This window comes from Lepidothrix coronata, unplaced genomic scaffold (genome assembly GCF_001604755.1).
Source record: "Lepidothrix coronata isolate B3197 unplaced genomic scaffold, Lepidothrix_coronata-1.0 Scaffold24, whole genome shotgun sequence".
Taxonomy (NCBI): domain Eukaryota; kingdom Metazoa; phylum Chordata; class Aves; order Passeriformes; family Pipridae; genus Lepidothrix; species Lepidothrix coronata.
Genome location: NW_016690204.1, coordinates 6,006,915 through 6,025,163, shown reverse-complemented (window position 1 = coordinate 6,025,163; position 18,249 = coordinate 6,006,915). Strand labels below are relative to the sequence as shown.

General features: G+C 39.4%; 1 protein-coding gene across 3 annotated transcripts in view; it reads left to right on the top strand.

Annotated features, from left to right (window-relative positions):
* Positions 1-18,249, top strand: part of GRIN2A (glutamate ionotropic receptor NMDA type subunit 2A) — a 171,019-nt gene that overhangs the window by 88,409 nt on the left and 64,361 nt on the right. For all 3 annotated transcript variants that reach the window (XM_017809079.1, XM_017809078.1, XM_017809077.1), the window contains exons 3-4: positions 6,073-6,668; positions 17,578-17,692. In XM_017809079.1, the coding sequence (XP_017664568.1) occupies positions 6,073-6,668; positions 17,578-17,692 (711 nt within the window). The remainder of the gene's footprint in view (positions 1-6,072; positions 6,669-17,577; positions 17,693-18,249) is intronic.

The window sequence follows — 18,249 nt, the reverse complement described above, 5'->3', positions numbered from 1 at the left end:
AGAGACTATTTACTTACATCAGTTTAGTGCTGACTAATTACATGAATAAAGCAGAAGGACACTGCTCGTACAAACCATGAAAAAAATCTAAATTTAAAAAATGGCAAACCATTTATCTCAGTCATGACAAGGGGCAGAAGAGAAATGATACTCAGCTATAATACATGGCATAAAATCTGTCCTCCTTGGTACCTTATCTGTTAGGTCACACACATTTTTCAATATTTATTTTCATGGTGAAATACTGAGAGGAAATGAAGCTTTCATACAAATCCCATAAAGGAAAAATATTTCAGGATAATAATGACTACACTGATGTACAGAACCACATGACCCAGCAATTCTTAAAGAGTCAGTGATTTATATTCAGGAAATATTTGAACATACAAAGCAAATAACAATTTTTCTGAAAATACTCTTTATTTTCTCTTATATTCCTTGCAGACACCAGTATTCTACTTCATATGTTGGGATTTTTTTTGGCCCTAAAAGCTGCACAGTAGCTGTTACTTGTCCAAAGAGCTATGGTACAGCCAGCTCCATGCTATCTTTTCATAGAACCACAATTTTTCCCCTTCCTCATTAAAATATTCACAGTGTAAGACATTTCTGTAACAGTGGAATCTGAAATCTATCTAGAAAAGAGACATCTTGTCAATAAATCTCTCATCAAAAATCTCTCATCATAAATCTCTCAGCAAAATCCCTGCTGAATCTTTCCAGGATTTTATCAAGTCTGATCAGAGGCTTGTTGGTGTCATTTCAGCCATCAAAAGCATTTTTCACTTGCCTGTCCTGGTTGAACAGGAGCTTGGACTGAGACACCACAATTTCCAATGTTTGAACATTCTGTGAAAGAAAAGCCAGATGTGTTGAAACCCCAGATGGTGAGTTCCAGCCCAGGGAATGGTTCAGGAGCTCTCTGCAAAACTAGTTGTCTTCCATAATTAGGTTGTTTCACTGCAATGGCCTGTTGAGTTGCTTCCATTAGACACGACAACTATTATTGGAAGAATGTAAAAGATCAAAAACCAGGGGGCTCTGCAATGATCTGTAGAAACCCTGTTCTCATTCCTTTGTAGTTGTTTTCTTGCCATTCTGGTACAGATTTAGTGACAGGTTTCAGCTCTTGTAGCAGGGCAGTATAAGCCAAGGAGGTAGTATAAAACTAAATGGAGATATTAAAGAGAATAAAAAAACCTATGAAACCTGTTATCTAGCAAAATTCTTGGGATAAAACCATGACCTGAAAATACAGAAGTCTTTGCAAAATGAATTCCTGCAGACTCCCTCTGGAAATGGGAAAGAACATGCTTGATTAAGCCAGTGCTAACCTTTTGAAATCATGTTTCTTTGATATTTATTCCTTGAAATAATAAAAGCGGACATGTCAGATGTTGGAGAGCCATAATGTACTCCCTTGCTTGCTACTGCCCTTTTCTAACTTCAGTGTTCCTCTCCTAGAGCAAACTTTTTAAAATAAAAAGTAAGGCCTCGTTTTGTCCTTTTAGTTGACCTTTATACATTTGGTGGCTGTGCATTTGCACCAGTTAAATTAGAGAGGAAGGAAATTTCCATCCTTTTTTCTGCTCTCTCAGAAAGCCCATGCCTTGGGAGGGCTGGCCCTGGGGGTCCAGGTGTTACTGGACAGGGGAACAGGTTGGACACAGTTTTGCCATGTGTGAGGTGACAGGCCAGGTCCTTGGCAGGCAAGTATTTTCTGCCTTTTTTGTAAAAATGAGTAAATTACTTCCACCCTCACATGTTGCTATGCTTTGTATGAGAGCACAAAATCGTGTATAATTTCCCCCAAATTGCTCCCATGGTGATAATGGAGGAGTTTTCTCCCTGGGCACCTCAGTGAGATGTTTGTGTTGGGAATTGCCTGCTCTGTGCTGTTAATGAATACAGGGGGAATTTAATAACTTAAGGATTCAGAAACGTGCAGGGTGTCTTGGGAGCAAAGGTTTCCCTTTCAGTTCCTCCACTTCAGTGTTTGCATTTGCTGGAAGTTTGGCAAGGATCTGTGCCCTTCCACAAAGGAAAATCCTATGGCTGAAGCCTGGATGTTCCTGACAGAGAAACACAATTCACTTCATGTTTCCCAGGGGATCAACACATCACTTCAAGAAAATCCAAGAAAAATGGTACCATGTTAACACACTGCAGGATACATTTTTTGTTTTAACCTGTATCTGAGATCAGTACAAATAATTTTCTTGTGGATATTTTTGATGTGATGCTGAATTATTCAGTTAAATTCGTGACTAATCTCTGGCTTTCATTTTCCCCCAGTCTTTATAAAAATGCCAAATAACTACTATAATTCATTAAACAGGAAACAGCTTGCACTGTTTATGTGGACCTGGCACCGCATGCCTTAAATCTTTATAAGAATAGAATGCGGTGTAAAATATGAGAAAAATGATTTTTGCTGGATCTCTGTGGAAAATAGAGAGTAAGTAAGAATGAAACAATTAAGATAACTTTAAAGTCCTACTTATATTCCTGTCATAATAATATTGTTGCTAGCTGAATAAAATCATGCTCTGGATTGCTTTTAAAGGTGTTTCATATTGGTTTTTGTTTCCTGTCATAATATTGTCTTACCGGTGAAATAACTGTCCTTGATGAGTCTGCCAAGTGGAAAATTGATTTGGTCTCACGTTGACCCCTGTTTTGTTCTGGTTTAGCATTTAATTTTCATTTAACAAAAGGTATGCTACTTAACAAATGTTTCTTACCTTAACTGACCAACTCTTGCAGCTTTTTCCCTAGTAGGCACAAAGTCCTGTCAGGGCTTAGCTCAGCTGTTACAACAGCTGTGAATATACCCCGCTGATCTCATGGAAAAACCAGAGCCTGGAAACTAAGATGTCGTGAAAATAGCTGAGGATGAGGTTCTGAGAGAAATATTCCTGTAATTTGTTGGAACTGGGGAAGTGAAATGTGCAATTCTGACAACAGTGACAGATTTATAGACTCAGTACACTAATTAAAAAGCAACTTACTCTAATATATTAATCTATAAAATGACAGCAGCAGAGAAAGCTGCTCTGTTTTGTGCACAAGTGTGAGAACATTGAAGTGCCCTTCTCCTGCAATGCCAGAATTTTATGTTGTGTACAAAAGTCAAGGATAACATTAAGCAAGAAGCAATTGGAGGATTCCGTCCTTCTGGTGTGAAACATATGGGGAGATGTTTTGCCATAAACTGTACGTTCATGTGCAAGACAGAAAGAAACAAAAAGTTTGCATTTGTTCTTTCCTTTCCCTTTTCATTGCTGGTTTTTGTTCACATGTGTTGGGGTAGAATCCAGCTAAGAATTTAAAGCAGAAAAAAACAAATAAAGCCTTAATCATTTCCACAACTTCCATGACTAAATTTTTGCTCATATCAGTGTAACGATTTTCATGCTTTGAGATTTGTCTGTGGAATTCATCTGTAACATGTTTCTTGCCCTTAATAAGTGGCACCACTTTCTTGCATCCTCCACCAATAATCTAAAGAGTTGGGAACACTGAGGAGAGAAAAAGAGCATATTTCTGGTGTGCATTTCAAACACCTCTGATATTACATCTGTATTCCTACTTCAGCAGTGATTTAGATGGATGTCTGAATAGATGATAAGATGACAGTTAAATGAAAATAACTGAATAATTTTGGTTTTATACAAACATCACTCTGGTTTGCATTTGAATACAGAAAAGTAGAACTTGGTATTTTGTTACACATATGTAATTTAAGTCTCTATAAAGCAGAGAAATAATAATGCTTTTTGAGAAGAATGTGGAGCTTAAAACTCCAAATGAACAGTTCTGTAGATGTTTAAGGATACGATAGTTCAATTTGTTACAGTTTTATTTATTTGCTGTTTCTTCACAAAACCTCCTCATTCCCTACCCCCAGTTTAATGGATATGTCCTTGAATATTCTCCTTATAGGCATTTAAATATCTACTGAAGTTCCTAAGGCTGCAATTTGCTTGTAATCTTCCATCTGTTTCAGATTCATTGTAAACACGCACAGTCAGGTCTTCAGCTCCATAAAAGCACCAAATGAAGTCAGTGCAGTTACATGGGATTTCTTCAGATGAGAATCTCACTTGTGATATTTGTGTCTCCACTTTTCTTGAACCCAAACTTGTTTTTGGAATATAATTACAGCGGTTATTTTTCACCATTCCAATCACAAATTGATCTTAATTGGCTGGTTTTGACTGGCCTTCACATTCACAATTACATGAAAAGGATTCTTGAAATATGAGTGTGACCTTTACAGAAATGTTTAGTCAAAACTCCTTTCATAAACTGTTTTTTCTCACAAAATGTTTACAGAAAGAAAGGATTTATTTTTAGTACTTTTCTTTTGTTGTCAGGCTCCTGCAGTGGTGACACAGGGTGTTGTGCACAAGACTGTTGTTCATTGCCAGGGAAGATGTCAAGGACTGCTCTAGGATAAAAATCTGTATTTACTTGTTAGAAAGGTCACACTTGGAGATGTCCATGTTCATTGTTTTTTGCCCTCAAATACTTCATCTTCAGTTGCCTCATTGGAGAAGTTCCTTGTCATGCATGGAGGACCAAGGTGTATGTATTGTTTGAAAGAATTGTTCCACTGCATTAGTAGCCATAAACCACATAGAGAAATGGGGGAGAGTTAAAGGATGTGGTGTATCTAATCTATTTAATTTACTGTAAATCGTTTCACAGGATATTTCACAAATAGAAACCTGGATTAGATAAGAGCTGGAGAAGATAACTGATGTGATTGACTTTGCATTACAATATTTTTTATGTTCAATTAGGAAGCTGCAGCAAAGTTGGATTCATGGCATTTTCTCTAGATATCTAATTTACCTTGTAATAGTAAATCAGTAATTAAATTACTAAATGCTGACTCTGAGCAGATTTTTTGTGTGCTGGGTTTCTTTAGCCGTAAATGTCCCCAGATAAAAAGCTCCTTTGCTTGTTTTTAAGTATCTAGTGCAGGTCACCGGGAAACAGTTCCTAAAAGCATTCAGAAACCAAATCTTCCCAATTCAATTCTTCTCAAAATGAGCTTTATAACACTTGTATTTAACCCAAAACCACTTCAAATCTAGCACTGCCATTCAGAATGTCATCTCTGAGGTACCAAAGAAGCCATGGCAGATGATTTCATTCCCACCAGCAGTGTGTATTTTGTACCTTCAATATTAGTCTTCATGGTCTGGCATAAGTTGTAAGACTTTTATTACTGTTAAGCCATATAAAATCCAGGTGTCAGCTTCTTAACACTTGGAAAGTAATAACACTCCTCATCTTCTATTAAAAAAAAATAGTTTGCCTGGAACAGATTTACAGAGCTTGCAGAGCTGAGTTACCACTCTCACTAATATTTGTATGTTTAACACCACCTTGCCAGGAAACTTAAATCAGTTAATCTGTTTCTGTTCCCTGCAAGTGTAAAATAGGATAGCAGCTTGCGAGCATGTTCATAAAACTCTTTAAATTAAATGCACTGTATGTGTCTTTCCTCTGAAGCCTGCAGAAGAAACCTTGAATGATTCATTTCTTACTTTTAAATCATAAGCTTTTGTTTCACCAGGAGTTCATGCTTTCTGTATCTGAAAATAATGCACATAAGTTGTTGCTACTGGTCAGGAATAAATACTGAAGTAAAATAAAAATAAAGACTTATAGAGCTTCCTGTGTATATTTGGCACTCTAATAATTCTATGTCAGTGTCGAATGTAAAATTCAAAAATAAATGTAGATCTCACAGCAACTTAGTAAAAACAGACCAATGGAAATGTTTGTAAATTTAGTACCAACAAAATATATTGTGCTGCCTATTTCTGATAGATGTTGTTAAAATAAGCAGCACCTCTGTCCTTATGCTGTATGAAATAATATGTAGTATTTATGATCAGTGTGGCTTAGTAGTGGTACAAAAAAGTCGCAGAAAGTTACTGGAATGCAAAGGAAGTGTGGTAGCCATGGTAGAACAAGAGAGCAGAAGAATTAGAGATTCTGTTTCCTTCAGACTTGTACCAAATTACACATCTTTTGCTGTGTTTGGTGTTCTAGGATGTGATGTCCACGTTCTTCCAGTTTGGGGCTTCCATCCAGCAAGAAGCCATTATCATGCTGAAGATCATGCAGGATTATGACTGGCACGTGTTCTCTCTGGTGACCACCACTTTCCCTGGATACCGAGATTTCATCAATGTCATTAAGACCACTGTGGAAAATAGTTTTGTGGGCTGGGACATGCAGAACGTCATCACACTTGATACTGCCTTTGGAGATGATGCCAAGACTCAAATTCAGCTGAAGAAAATCCATTCCTCTGTCATCCTGCTCTACTGCTCCAAGGACGAAGCTGTCTACATTCTGGATGAGGCTCGCTCCCTGGGCCTTACTGGCTATGATTTCTTTTGGATAGTTCCCAGCCTGGTTAGTGGTAACACAGAAATCACACCCAAGGAGTTTCCTTCAGGACTCATTTCAGCAGCTTACGATGAGTGGGACTACAGTTTAGAAGCTCGGGTGCGGGACGGCCTTGGGGTCATTGCCACTGCTGCCTCAGCCATGCTGGAAAAGTACTCCTTCATTCCCGAGGCCAGGACGAGCTGCTATGGACAACTGGAGAAAAATGACAGGCCCTCTCAGACCTTGCACAAGTAAGGCTTGTTGGTTTGGGGTTTCTTACCTTGGTAGTTTTCTATTTTATGTGTTTATTGAAGGAGAATATTGTTTTTTTGCTAATCCCATCATGCCTTTTTTAAGCAATGATTTTCAGATGTTCCAGAAGAATGTGCAAGAGGACTTGCTGCACTGGTAATTGTGCTCCTGGAGATGATGTTATGTGCTGTGGAGAATAGATACTGCTCTGAATCTAATGTAGAAGATGACAGGAATTGGTCTTAGAGGGTATAAAGCTGAGTTAACAAAATTGGGCTGTTGTGTACTTATGAGGTGAAATTGCCAAAATGCTCTGGAGGCTGTGCCTGAATCACTTGCATCAGCAGGAACCTGGTAATATTTTAGAAGACAAGCAATGTGCAGCATTAAAGAGGATGTTGCTAGAAATTATAGAAGTATTAAATTAGTTAGGCAGTTTTTATCAGCGAAGAACTGAAATCTGTCACTTCTGCTTGTGAGGGTTTTGGTTTTGTCACCTCTGCTAGAATAACTGCAAAATTAATCTGCATTGATCCAAACTGATATAGATATTTTCTCAAAACAGCTGGTCAGATGGGAACTGCCAAGGTTTAAATCAGGATTTTTTTTTTTAATTATAATTTTCTTTTTAATTATCCCTTTCAGACGTGATGCTCCTGATTACTTATATCCAAAAGTGTTGCATAATATATATTACACAGTAATATATTTTTTTATCTGGTCTGTGAGAGGAATTAAAAGATATCTTGCATATTTTTTAATAGCTCTTGACAATATCTCATATGGAAGTTACTAAGCAGTATTTTTGAAATTTGTTCTGACCAAATAGTTCAGATGAAGCGCTTTCTACAGAAAAGCAGGATGGAATTGGCACAGGAAGGAAAGTTGGTGCTGATTTCAGATAGATTATGGAACAGTTTTAATCTTGAGTTGTATGCACATTTAGGTTAGGAGCTGTTTACCAGATGATGTCCTGGAACAGCTGTGGTTTTCCATGAAAACAGCATCTTTGTACACAGAATTCTTTAGAAGCTTTCTTAAAAGCCAAATTCTGCAAAGTAAATGAATTTGAACATTTCATACATGTATTTTTCAATAGTTGTACAGTTATCCTTAAAGAGAACTTGCCTTTAGGTTTTTTTGTGTTCCCTTTCCTGTTCGTGAGCCTCTGCCTCTAAAACTGCAAGTTCACCAGAGGCATTGCAGAAAACCTGTGATTCTTTTCCTGCTGCCCCATTTGCCCCTGGAAGTGGCAGGAGACGGCACTGGGGTGGCTCTGGGAAAGCCATGGCAGTGTCCCTCATGTCAGGGCAGAGCAGCTGGGAGGCTCTGCTGGGGTGACTGTTCAACCTGCTCCCAGCCTGGGAGCCTTAAAGGGTGGCTCTCAATGCATGTGCTGGCAGTGCCAGGTGGAAGTGGAAGCTCATGGCATCCTCTCAACCAAATTCTGGGCCTTAACACTGGGATCTGATCTACAGACAAGGAAGTCCAATATTAGTAATTGAACTCCAGTTTCCTGTAAAAGTTAAATTGTGTTCTGTCATCAGAAGGGTTGGTGTTTAAAATACTGTGGTTCAGTTGGAAGGGGCACAAAAACTTGAACCTGTTTTGGAAAAGGCTCCTACCCCATTGTCTGGGTAATACAGTAGTGTAGATCTGAATAAGGTATTCAGTACTCAGCACAAGCTGTCTTTCTTCAAACAATCTTTATTTTCTCATTTGGACATTACTCTCGGGCACATTGTGCGGCTCTTGGGGTGTCCTGTGCAGGGCCAGGAGTTGGACTGGATGATCCTTGTTGTTTCCTTCCAACTCACATATTCTGTGATTCTGTGATTAAATCTTCATGACTACAGGAGCAGGGTTTGTGAGTGTTAGGGCAGTGAGATCAGTCTTCACCAGGAGGTTCTGCAGTGTGCAGTGCATGGTGCACATAGAAATTATTAATAGGAGAAGTAGTGCACTGTGGTTAATCAAATCACTTCCCGATGTGAAAAACTGAGCTATGAAGTGAGAATAGATTTTTGGTACTGGAGATTCTTTGAGCTTCCCCAACACCACAAGAACAAGAAGGCTGTTTCTAATCTAGAAATGTCAGAATTACACTAAAATGAATAAACTTTAAATAGTACTTCTTATGTAATAACTTCCCAAGACTATTCTTGTCACATATAATCTGCAAGAAAGGCAAGTGTATGCAAGCATTTACAGTACTAAGTAATCTCTGGGAGCTGACCAGTCTCTCCATGCCAAGGTGAATTACATAAATTCATTGTACTTTCTCATCCCCATCACTAAATTGTGGGTTTCTTCTTTACCTGACAAATCAATGCCTAAACCGGGGTTTTATTCTGAAGTGTAATCTTCGCAGTTTCAGGTCACAGATAGTGCAGCTTTGTATTCTAAACTGCAAGTGTATATGTGCTGTATTAAGAAGCTGACTTGAACAAAGGATTTTGGAGCATCCTCACAATGGAAAGGGCTAAAGTAATTGGAAACAGCTTATGGACCTGGGATCTGCTGTACTCTGCCTCCCTGTTCATGCAGAAAATCAGGGTTGGAGAAGTAGGGTTGAATGAGAGGACACAGCCTGCAAGCTCAGAAGCAGAGAACTCAGAAAGCAGGGAAAAGGCTATGTAAGGTGATGCCTGAGCAAAAAAACCTGGAGAATGGAGCAAAAAGCCAGAATTTTTAGACTCCTCCTTTGTAATGACAGTCTAATTCAGCTTTAAACCAAGTATAGTATTTTAAGACTATGCCATAATTGCTAATTTGCTTGTAAATGGAAATTGGTAATGCTTTATGTGCGACTTCCCACATCTAGATAGCAATTTTCATCTCCATTTATGAAGAAATTCTATGTAAAGAAAGCCATGAAGTGAAAGCTCCTCCTCCCTCTTTCTCAAATCCTTTGAGTATTAAATTGGTTTGAAGATATATTTGTTTTGAAGCACACAATTTATCTTTCCTCTGTCACTGCAATTCTGAGATGCTTTTATTGGCTTTCTAGATCCAGAAGAAAATCAGGTTTGCTTTAGTTTTTGCAATGATTTGATCAATGTTCATTTCTGATACACATGGGAAAACTAGTTTTTCCCTGTGAATAAAGGATTTATAATAAAATACAGGGCTCATTTTCAATGCATTAAAAACATGGATATATATGTGTATTTCTATCTGTATTGATTCAGTTCATCTTTTCCTATCTGTGTAAGACCCAGATCTCCCAAGGCAGAAAACTGCTATTGTGTGAAATACTGGAGCAGCAGGATAAATAGAATTAGCACCTCATTAATGCCATGTCAGCTGAACAAATGCTTGCTCTTTCTCAAAAAAAGGAAAACATGCAAGCAAACAAACAGCAAAACACAATAACCCTGCCAGTCATCACAGAAAACGCTGCTGCCTTTGAATTGAAACGCTGCTGCTTTGTTTAGGAGAGTACTCAGGGTGTGTATAAAAGTCAGGACCCTGGGAGATACATTTCACAGCAACATTTCCAACCACACTGATCCGCACAGGAAGGGATGAGGATGGCAAAGCTGTTGCTCTGTTGCCATTATCCTGAAAAAACAAAAAGATGTGTCTGTCCATAGGCAGTCAGGTGTTTACCACACATGGTGCTGATGTTTAGTTACATTCAGTTCTGAAATACAACCAAATAAAAGGCAGGATTTGGAGGCCCATCTTTCAGCAGTGAAGGTGTAGGTCTAGAAACCTGGCCCCAGTCCTCTGGACAGGCTGTCACATCCTGCCCTTCCCAAGCACAGTTTCCTTTATTTGTCATCCCCGAGCCAGGGAGCAGCAGCAACGGGAAGTCCAAAGGGACAGGTACAACAGCTTAGTTGATCCTGCCCTGAGTGACCCTACTTTAAAAACTAAGGGACTCTGTAGGGAGAGTGTTTTGAAATGTCAAAACAATGCCCAGCATTGCTCAATTCCATGGACAACCCCGTGGTTCATTTCCTTGTCCTTGCTGTTGTGCTGCTCTTAGGATTCAGCACAACTACAGCAGCATTCTCTCCGCAGGGCGATGGCTTTGCTGTCCCTCTAGTCCTGACAGTCATCCATCAAGTTCAGTATTTTGATTCCAGCTTTTAGTATGACAGATAAATTTGCCTCTTTTGAGCAAAGTCAAGCATTAAATGGACACAATGGTTTGATGAATAATCCAGCAAATCTGTTTAATCTTTTCCTCCATACAGATCAACAGCCAATTTATAGAGGATTTGTTCATTTAAGTCAGAGGACTTAGGAACAATAAGTATCATCTTCTTTATTGTATGATTGAAGGTGCATAAATATTTAATTATACATGAAGAAAAATGCTTTTTTACCAGTAGCGTATTTGCTGTGCAGAAAAACAAAAGGTTATTTATTTCCACCTAAGTATTTCCTGGGATATTTTGTTTGTCTTTCCCGTTTTGTGATCCCACTGAGGTTTTAATGGAGCCACTGGGTGCTCATGGGAGTGCACTGTATACAGGGTGACGATCTGATGCTTAAGTGTCATGGAGGGAAACAGCTAATTTGAGCATACTTTCAATTTAGTAATTCACTTTTGGTAGCTTTAAAGCATGAAGAAGTTTCAGGTTTTGCTAGATTTGTTTATTCTTCTCCTTTGCTACTGTGAATGCTGCTCTATGGAAACAAATCCAAATGAAGATGATGTACCAAGCTGCCAGTCCTAGATATTGTGTTAACAACTAATTTCAGACATTCTGGATTCTAATAAATTGTTATTGTCAACATGAAAAAATGAATTAGAAAATATACTCAAGAAAAAATTTTGTCAGTGGCAGGATCCCACTTTGCTCCTTCATTTGTGTGGGGATTCTCTCTCATCAGGAGACCCAGTAGTATTGTAGCAATTGGATTGGTACGCAGGGATGCACAAAGTCTAATTTACTGCTGATGAGCAGGTTTTAAACATTAACAACCAAATACTTGCACTTCTTTGAATTCATGTGCTGTAATTACCCTCTTCTACAGTCAGACAGCATTTTCCATATAGTTACATAACACAGCAGGAACTGAATGGATGAAACTGTTGTCATGTTTGTCCAAACTTGACTGGCAACAAAAGAGGGGTTGTGGAGCAAAGCTTTCCACCCAAGAGACCCACAGACAGTGCTGATTTACTGACAAAGTGTTTCAAGAAAGTATTGAAAATCTGCATTAAAATTTTCACCCAGGTTAGGTCAGTTTAGGAAGCAGAAGGTATCAAGCAGTTGCTGGATTAGGGACTTTTAAATCATTATCCCCTTATTATGATAATTAAAATAATTTAAAACGAGAACAAGCATGGTCTCTGGGAGTTGAGCAGAGCCAGACTTCGGAGCTGAAAGCAGGGATCAAAATTCAAAATATAAGTGAACCTTCTTGGAGACGTAGCTGCTGCAGACACCATCCCCTTGCAGGAAGCCAGACATACTCCACAGGGAAGAGTTTGGGATGCTTCTGAGGTGGTGCAGCAAAATGCAATCATACTAGTGCTTTCTAAGAAATGTTATTGCTAACAATAACTTGCTGAACATTCTGGTGTTTTAGTCTGTGGCAGCCTCCCAGGGAGCTGAGCCCTTTCTGATTTTGCTACCTCCCCTTGCCCCCCTTTCAGAAGGACTCCCTGAGAGTTTTGTTGCTCGTCTGGCAGAACTGGGGCAAAACAAGTTTCCCAGACCCAGTGGCAGTTAATGCTTTAAGGAGCAGCTGGCAGGAGGTATGAGGAGCTGGCATGACATTCCTTATTCACAGCCACTGAGCATATCGCTCCCAAAGTTTTACTCATCCATGCTGGCTCAAGGCCTGGGGAGATGCAGCTCCAAAGCAAGGGACCATTGTGGAGTTACACTCAGGAGAGTGAGGGCTGGGGGAAGGGGAGGAGGGTGCACGAAGAGGAAGAAGAGACTCTTTGCATCACTTAAAAGGATTTGAATTTAGAAAAAAATTCCTACGCAGCCTAAGACATAGAATTAGTTAAAAAAGTGCATCTATGTTGTTTAATAGTGTTCTATTGCAGAGTTATTTCTATATGTACTTCAGGCCACATATTATATATTCTGCATTAAGCATTTCTTGATTTAATTTTACACAGGAAATCTGTTTCTTCACGATAAATAATCTGTCTTGGGTTTTCTATTGATAAGTGTCATTCCAATTTCACGGTAGAATCGTAGTAAGGAAGTGCAGCAGTTCAGAGCCTCAAGAAGATAAAGAAGAAAAGACAGAATTAGGATTCACTTCTGCTTTTTTAGGTATGAGGCTGAGTGAATGCCAAGGCCAGACAGACTGGCTGTCTAGATTATTAAAATGTCTGGTTTTTACACTATTTGCAAAAAAGAGAAATATTGCCAGATAACATGTTGGTTTTGAGACATTTCATCTGCTTTAAATCTCAGTTTGGAAATTCCTTCTTTGAGGAAGAAGGGGGAGAGTTTCTTTTACAGAACATGTGTTTCCCCAAGTCTCTGCTGCCTCTCTCCTCGTTGCCTGTGGTTGTCTCAGATCTGAAGCACTGCCCCATGGTGAAGAAGGCACTAAATAAAAAGTGATAGTCCCTAGTGATGGCACCTGGGGCGTTTATCAGGGTTGATTATCTCATCTGAGCTGCAGGATGAGGGCAGGAAACGTGAGTCTGAACTCCTGGCAGTGAGGGGTCCTGTGGGTTTCTGCTCCCTGCAGCTGCCAGGCCCTGTGCTTTATTTTACAGGTCTGGTAACTAAGTTCTCTCCTTTGGAGGCAGCTTAGAAGTGACATGTTTTCATTAATGCCTCTGCCTTACCCATCATGTTTTTCCCAGCTGCTAATCTGTTTGGGAGCTGCAGACTAGGTGGATTTCACATTAATTATAAACCCGCCTGTTATTGCAGAGCTGGCTGAGTTCCTGAGCCCAACCAGTCCTGCAGGGTCTTCTGGGACACAGGGGGTGGGCCAATACCAAGCATGGGAATTTTTATGAGGGTTCTCCTCCCTGGCATCCCGGAGAGGCAGCAGGTGGAGGTGAAGCCAGGTGGGGACTTCCTGAGCACCATCACGGATGGGGCTCCAGAGGTGACATCACACTTGCTTTGGTTTCCCGGGATTGTTTATGAAGCTGGGGCTAGGATTGATCTTTGTTTGAGACAAAGTGATCTTTATATTAATTTATAATTTACATAGTGTCGTGTTGTTTGGGTTTTTTTGTGTTGTTTGAAATAATGCCCAGCACAGAATCCACTAAACCTTCTTGCTTTTGCTCTCAAATCCTTGCCCCCGTTACAGGAACACTCATGTATCTTGAACGTACATCTGTCTGTTAAACCTCAAAAGAAATGCCACAGCCTGCAAACATGTCTGCTGTTGTATAACACAGAAATAGAAAATCTCAAAGATTCTGCTCCAGGAGGAGTTGTGGCTTTGCTGGGTTTTCTATTGTTTTCACACAGGATAGGAAATCCTTAAAAAACACCCCATGGACAAGAAGGTCCATGTCTCCTGTAAAGGAGGCCAGAAAGGTGACTCTGTATCAGCAATATCATATCCTGGGAAATGGTCTTCTGAAAACTGAGGTCTCTTCCTTTTGGCTAAGTCTTTGCCCTTTTATTAATAGAAATTGGAGTCGATGAAATTGTGGTATAGTATTTACAGGGTAGGAAAACCCACCTTGTTCAATATGTTCTGTTTTTATGGATAGGGTTAGAATTTTGTCGGGGATAAATATTGCACAGTTTTGGCATTATTCTGAAGCTTTATGTCAACTACTTGATATTTCTGAGCCTATAAAAATGAAGTTGGAAACCTTAAGAGAAGTTTGTAACCTTGGTGCATCAAAGGCTTGCTGTAAATACAACAGCAAGGGTGTTCTGCTGTGGTGTCTCAACACTTTTCAGTTGTGTTGGGGAAAATGACAAGCAAAAAAGGATTGTGTAAATGTTAAAAGTATTTTTAAATAAATAGTAAAGGTTTGGTTCTTTGCATGATAAAAAACCTGTTTTGTATTCACTGTGAGAAGAGCTTAACTTCTGTCCCCCCCCAAAAAAAATTACCATTTTGAATCATGTATCACCTGGGGAATCTTACAAATTTCGGTTTGCAAAAGTTAATTAAGACTTCAGTGTCATAATACCATCACAAGGCCTCCTGCTATCATGTCTTTGCAAAGGCTGCAGCATTAATGAGGTATGAAAGCAGATTAACTACTAATCCAAGGTGTGTGCTGAATTGCCCCCTTAAAGTAATAAGCTCAAATAACCAAGAACATCATTTAGTTAAGAACAGGAATATGCATTTCCAAAGCTACTTCAGAAATGCATTTTGTCCAGTTCAGAAGCCAAAGACATCTGGCACAGAATTAATCTTTGATAAACTTAAAACTCTGTAAGAATAACATAATATAAATGCTTTCCTTACTGTACTCTTCCCAACCAGCAGCAGAAAAGCACACAGTTGTTTTTTGGAGGGATAAGCGGTTTGGGATTTTGGCCAGTGAAAGCAGAGCAGGGCTTCTGTCCTTTGCAGAGGAAAAATGACAATTCAAAAGGGAATGTAGGTTGCAGGCATTTGTTTCTGAAGAACACGGGCAGCTGATGAATTTTGTACAGAAGAATGTGCTTGGGAAAACAAGAATCTCTTTGAAGTCCTTTTTATTGTTGCAATATGAGAAACTGGGGTAGCTCAGACTGCATCACTCATGGGTACCTTTGTATGCAGATCAGACAACACAGTTTTAAGAAACTTTTACAGATTAGGGAGTTTTTTAAAAAAAAACTTGCAAAATATCTTTCAGTACTAAATAGCTGGTAAATCCACATGGATTAAAAATGTACACTGAGTTCAGTTTTTCAGTTTAGATTTGTGGTTCATATTTTATTTATTTTTTTGGGGGGAACACCTGAGCATCAGCACTGCATCTTGTGATGACCCTTGACTGGTTAAGACATTTGCATATTAATCCAAAAATATGATGAGTGGTGGTTGAAACCTAGGGTGATGATCCTACCAAATTACATAAAGGAAGACCTCAACTCAAGTCCAGTCACCAATATGTAGTTAAAAAGCCAAATGGACACAAAAGCCTGACGTAGTACTGGGTGTGTGTTTGGGGTCCAGCCCTTAGGAGGGGACGAAGTGCTTGGCTTTGGGATTTATTGACATGAGGTGGTTTCTGCCTGGCCCTGTCAGATGATGTGTGCATTGTGAGGGGTGTTATTTCACGTGTGTGAACTGGGAGGGAGCCTCTGAAGGAGGGTGCAGAAGTGCAGATGAAAGTATTGTGTGTTTTTACAGCACATCCTCGTTTCCCCTCTGTGGTCACTTCCTGGGCACTTCATTCCCTGGGTCACAACGAGTTTGATTTTCAGCAGTGAGTGAATGTTGTGCTGGTTCCTTACATGTGTGCACAAGTGAATTCCGTTTGGTGGTTTGTTGCCTCTCAAGGTGGCAAACAAGCCTTTTGTTCCCAAACAAGCTCTTTCACTGCTGGATGAAAAATGGAATATACGGGAAATTAGTTCAGCTGAACAGCAAAATTCTGCCAAGGGGAAAATTTTCACGCTGAAAGTCTGTCACAAAATATGAGTTATTACGATGGGAGAATTTACAAATTGCTGTCAAACCGGTGCTGAATGATGTTAAGATGGCTGTTCAGGGCAGTGCACATTTAATTATTAACTGTTATGATACAATGCCACTATTTCTTCTGGGTCTATAAATGTTTATTTAGTGTGCTTCTGCTATTGGATTTTCAGGCAGCTGTGTCGATACAAAGCCGTGTCCTTTGAATCTGGAGCTGAATAATTTTGTCTATATCACATTCACCAGGAGACCGTCCTCCTACTGCTGCTAAAAAACCAACCATAGCAACCAACCAACCAAAAAACCTCCAAACCCATACAAACATGTAAACCTGTATCATTTCTTGGGGGTCAAACATTAGTCAGTAATGTATGAAGAATAGCTAAAGTAACTTTCTGCCCTTTAAAACACTTCTGTCTGTGGGGTGGATGTCTGCACTTCTGTCTGCATCAGTCTTGGGCTGAATTTCTTTCAGTGAAATACACTGCAGTAAAATTCAGTGCAATTCAATGTGATTAACTGCAGACCATGGACATGGCATGGGCTGGAGGGCACATAATCTTCTGCAAGTGCTGGCATATCACCAAGACTTTGAGTTGCAGTTTTACCTCTTACCTATGGGTTAGCTCTGTCAGGCTCACATTGGCAGTGTGGAGTTTTGATTTTTTTCAACAGAATTTAAAAGTTCTCCTTCTTGTACATTTTAATCTGGGTCCATCTGTTTTTTTTTAAATTAATTTATATTAATCTATATATCTTTTGAAAACCATTGAAAATGAACCTAAGTACAAAAAAGTTTAAAGCATATATGCTTTCTCTTTTGAGATTACTGAACTGAGATATTATAAATCCCTTCAAAGCTTTCATGTCTGGTTTTGGCCTTGGTGGAATTTATCCCCATGTCACAACAGCATAGTGTTGGGAAGGGCTGACAGAACTCTTGGGGGCAGACAGATCAGGTGCACTTTGCTCTGAGTATCACTCTAGAGAGACAATAATATAATACGTACAGAGCTGATGTAGATATGTTTAAAATGGTCCTGAAAAACTAGTGAGGTGGTACAAAATGCCAGAAAGATTATTCACGGTGTGTACAGGTTGTATATTATCTGGAAGCTGCTTTAAAAGTTATATCTGCATTAAAATTCATACAAAACCAATGTTTTGCTTTGTTCTGTGCTATGAAGGGCCTTGAAATGCTCTGACTCCTGTGCTGCAAGTGCAGGCTCTTCTCAGCGTTGGCAGGATTTGGTGCATGTGTTTAATCAGTGGTTCTGATGACTGAACTGGCTGCTTATTAACTGCTGGACAGCTCATTAATTTCTCAAGGAACTCTTTTTCTTCCTTGCCTTCCAGGTTTATGATGAATGTGACTTGGGAAGGCAGAGATTTGTCCTTCACGGCCGATGGTTACCAGGCACACCCCAGGCTGGTGGTGATAGTGCTGAACAACGAGCGGGAGTGGGAGAAGGTGAGTCCTGCCCTGGGAACAGGATCTGAGGGGTGGGAGAGACTTGGGAGAGCCCTGGTAATGATGAGCAGGCAGATTAATTAATGTCCTGCATGTCACTGCTGATATTCTGCTCTAGGGGGTTTGTCACAACAGTTCAGAAGAGATAATTTTCCCTGGTTCAGCGTATATCCAAGGAGTTTTAACAGGGAAAGCAACAGATAAGCCATGTGGATTTCAGATTTCTGTGAAACACACCCTGCATTTCCATTTCTTCTTGCAATTTAGTAAAATAAAATGAATCACTGAAAAATCTCCAAAAGCTTGGTCCTCGGCTACTTAAATTTGGATGGATTTTTATATCTTGACAATTCCAGTCCTTTCATTTGCTTGATTTTGTATTTTTGTTGACATATTTAAATAAAAGCACACTTTTTTTTTGTTCAACTGTGAAGTTCCTGCTGAATTGAAGGATAATCTCAACAAGGTTTGCCTGAAAAATTTGTAATCTTGACTACTTCAGGTAGACAAGTGGTCTCCATAGACCTCTATATAGACTAGAAAGTGACTTAATATCA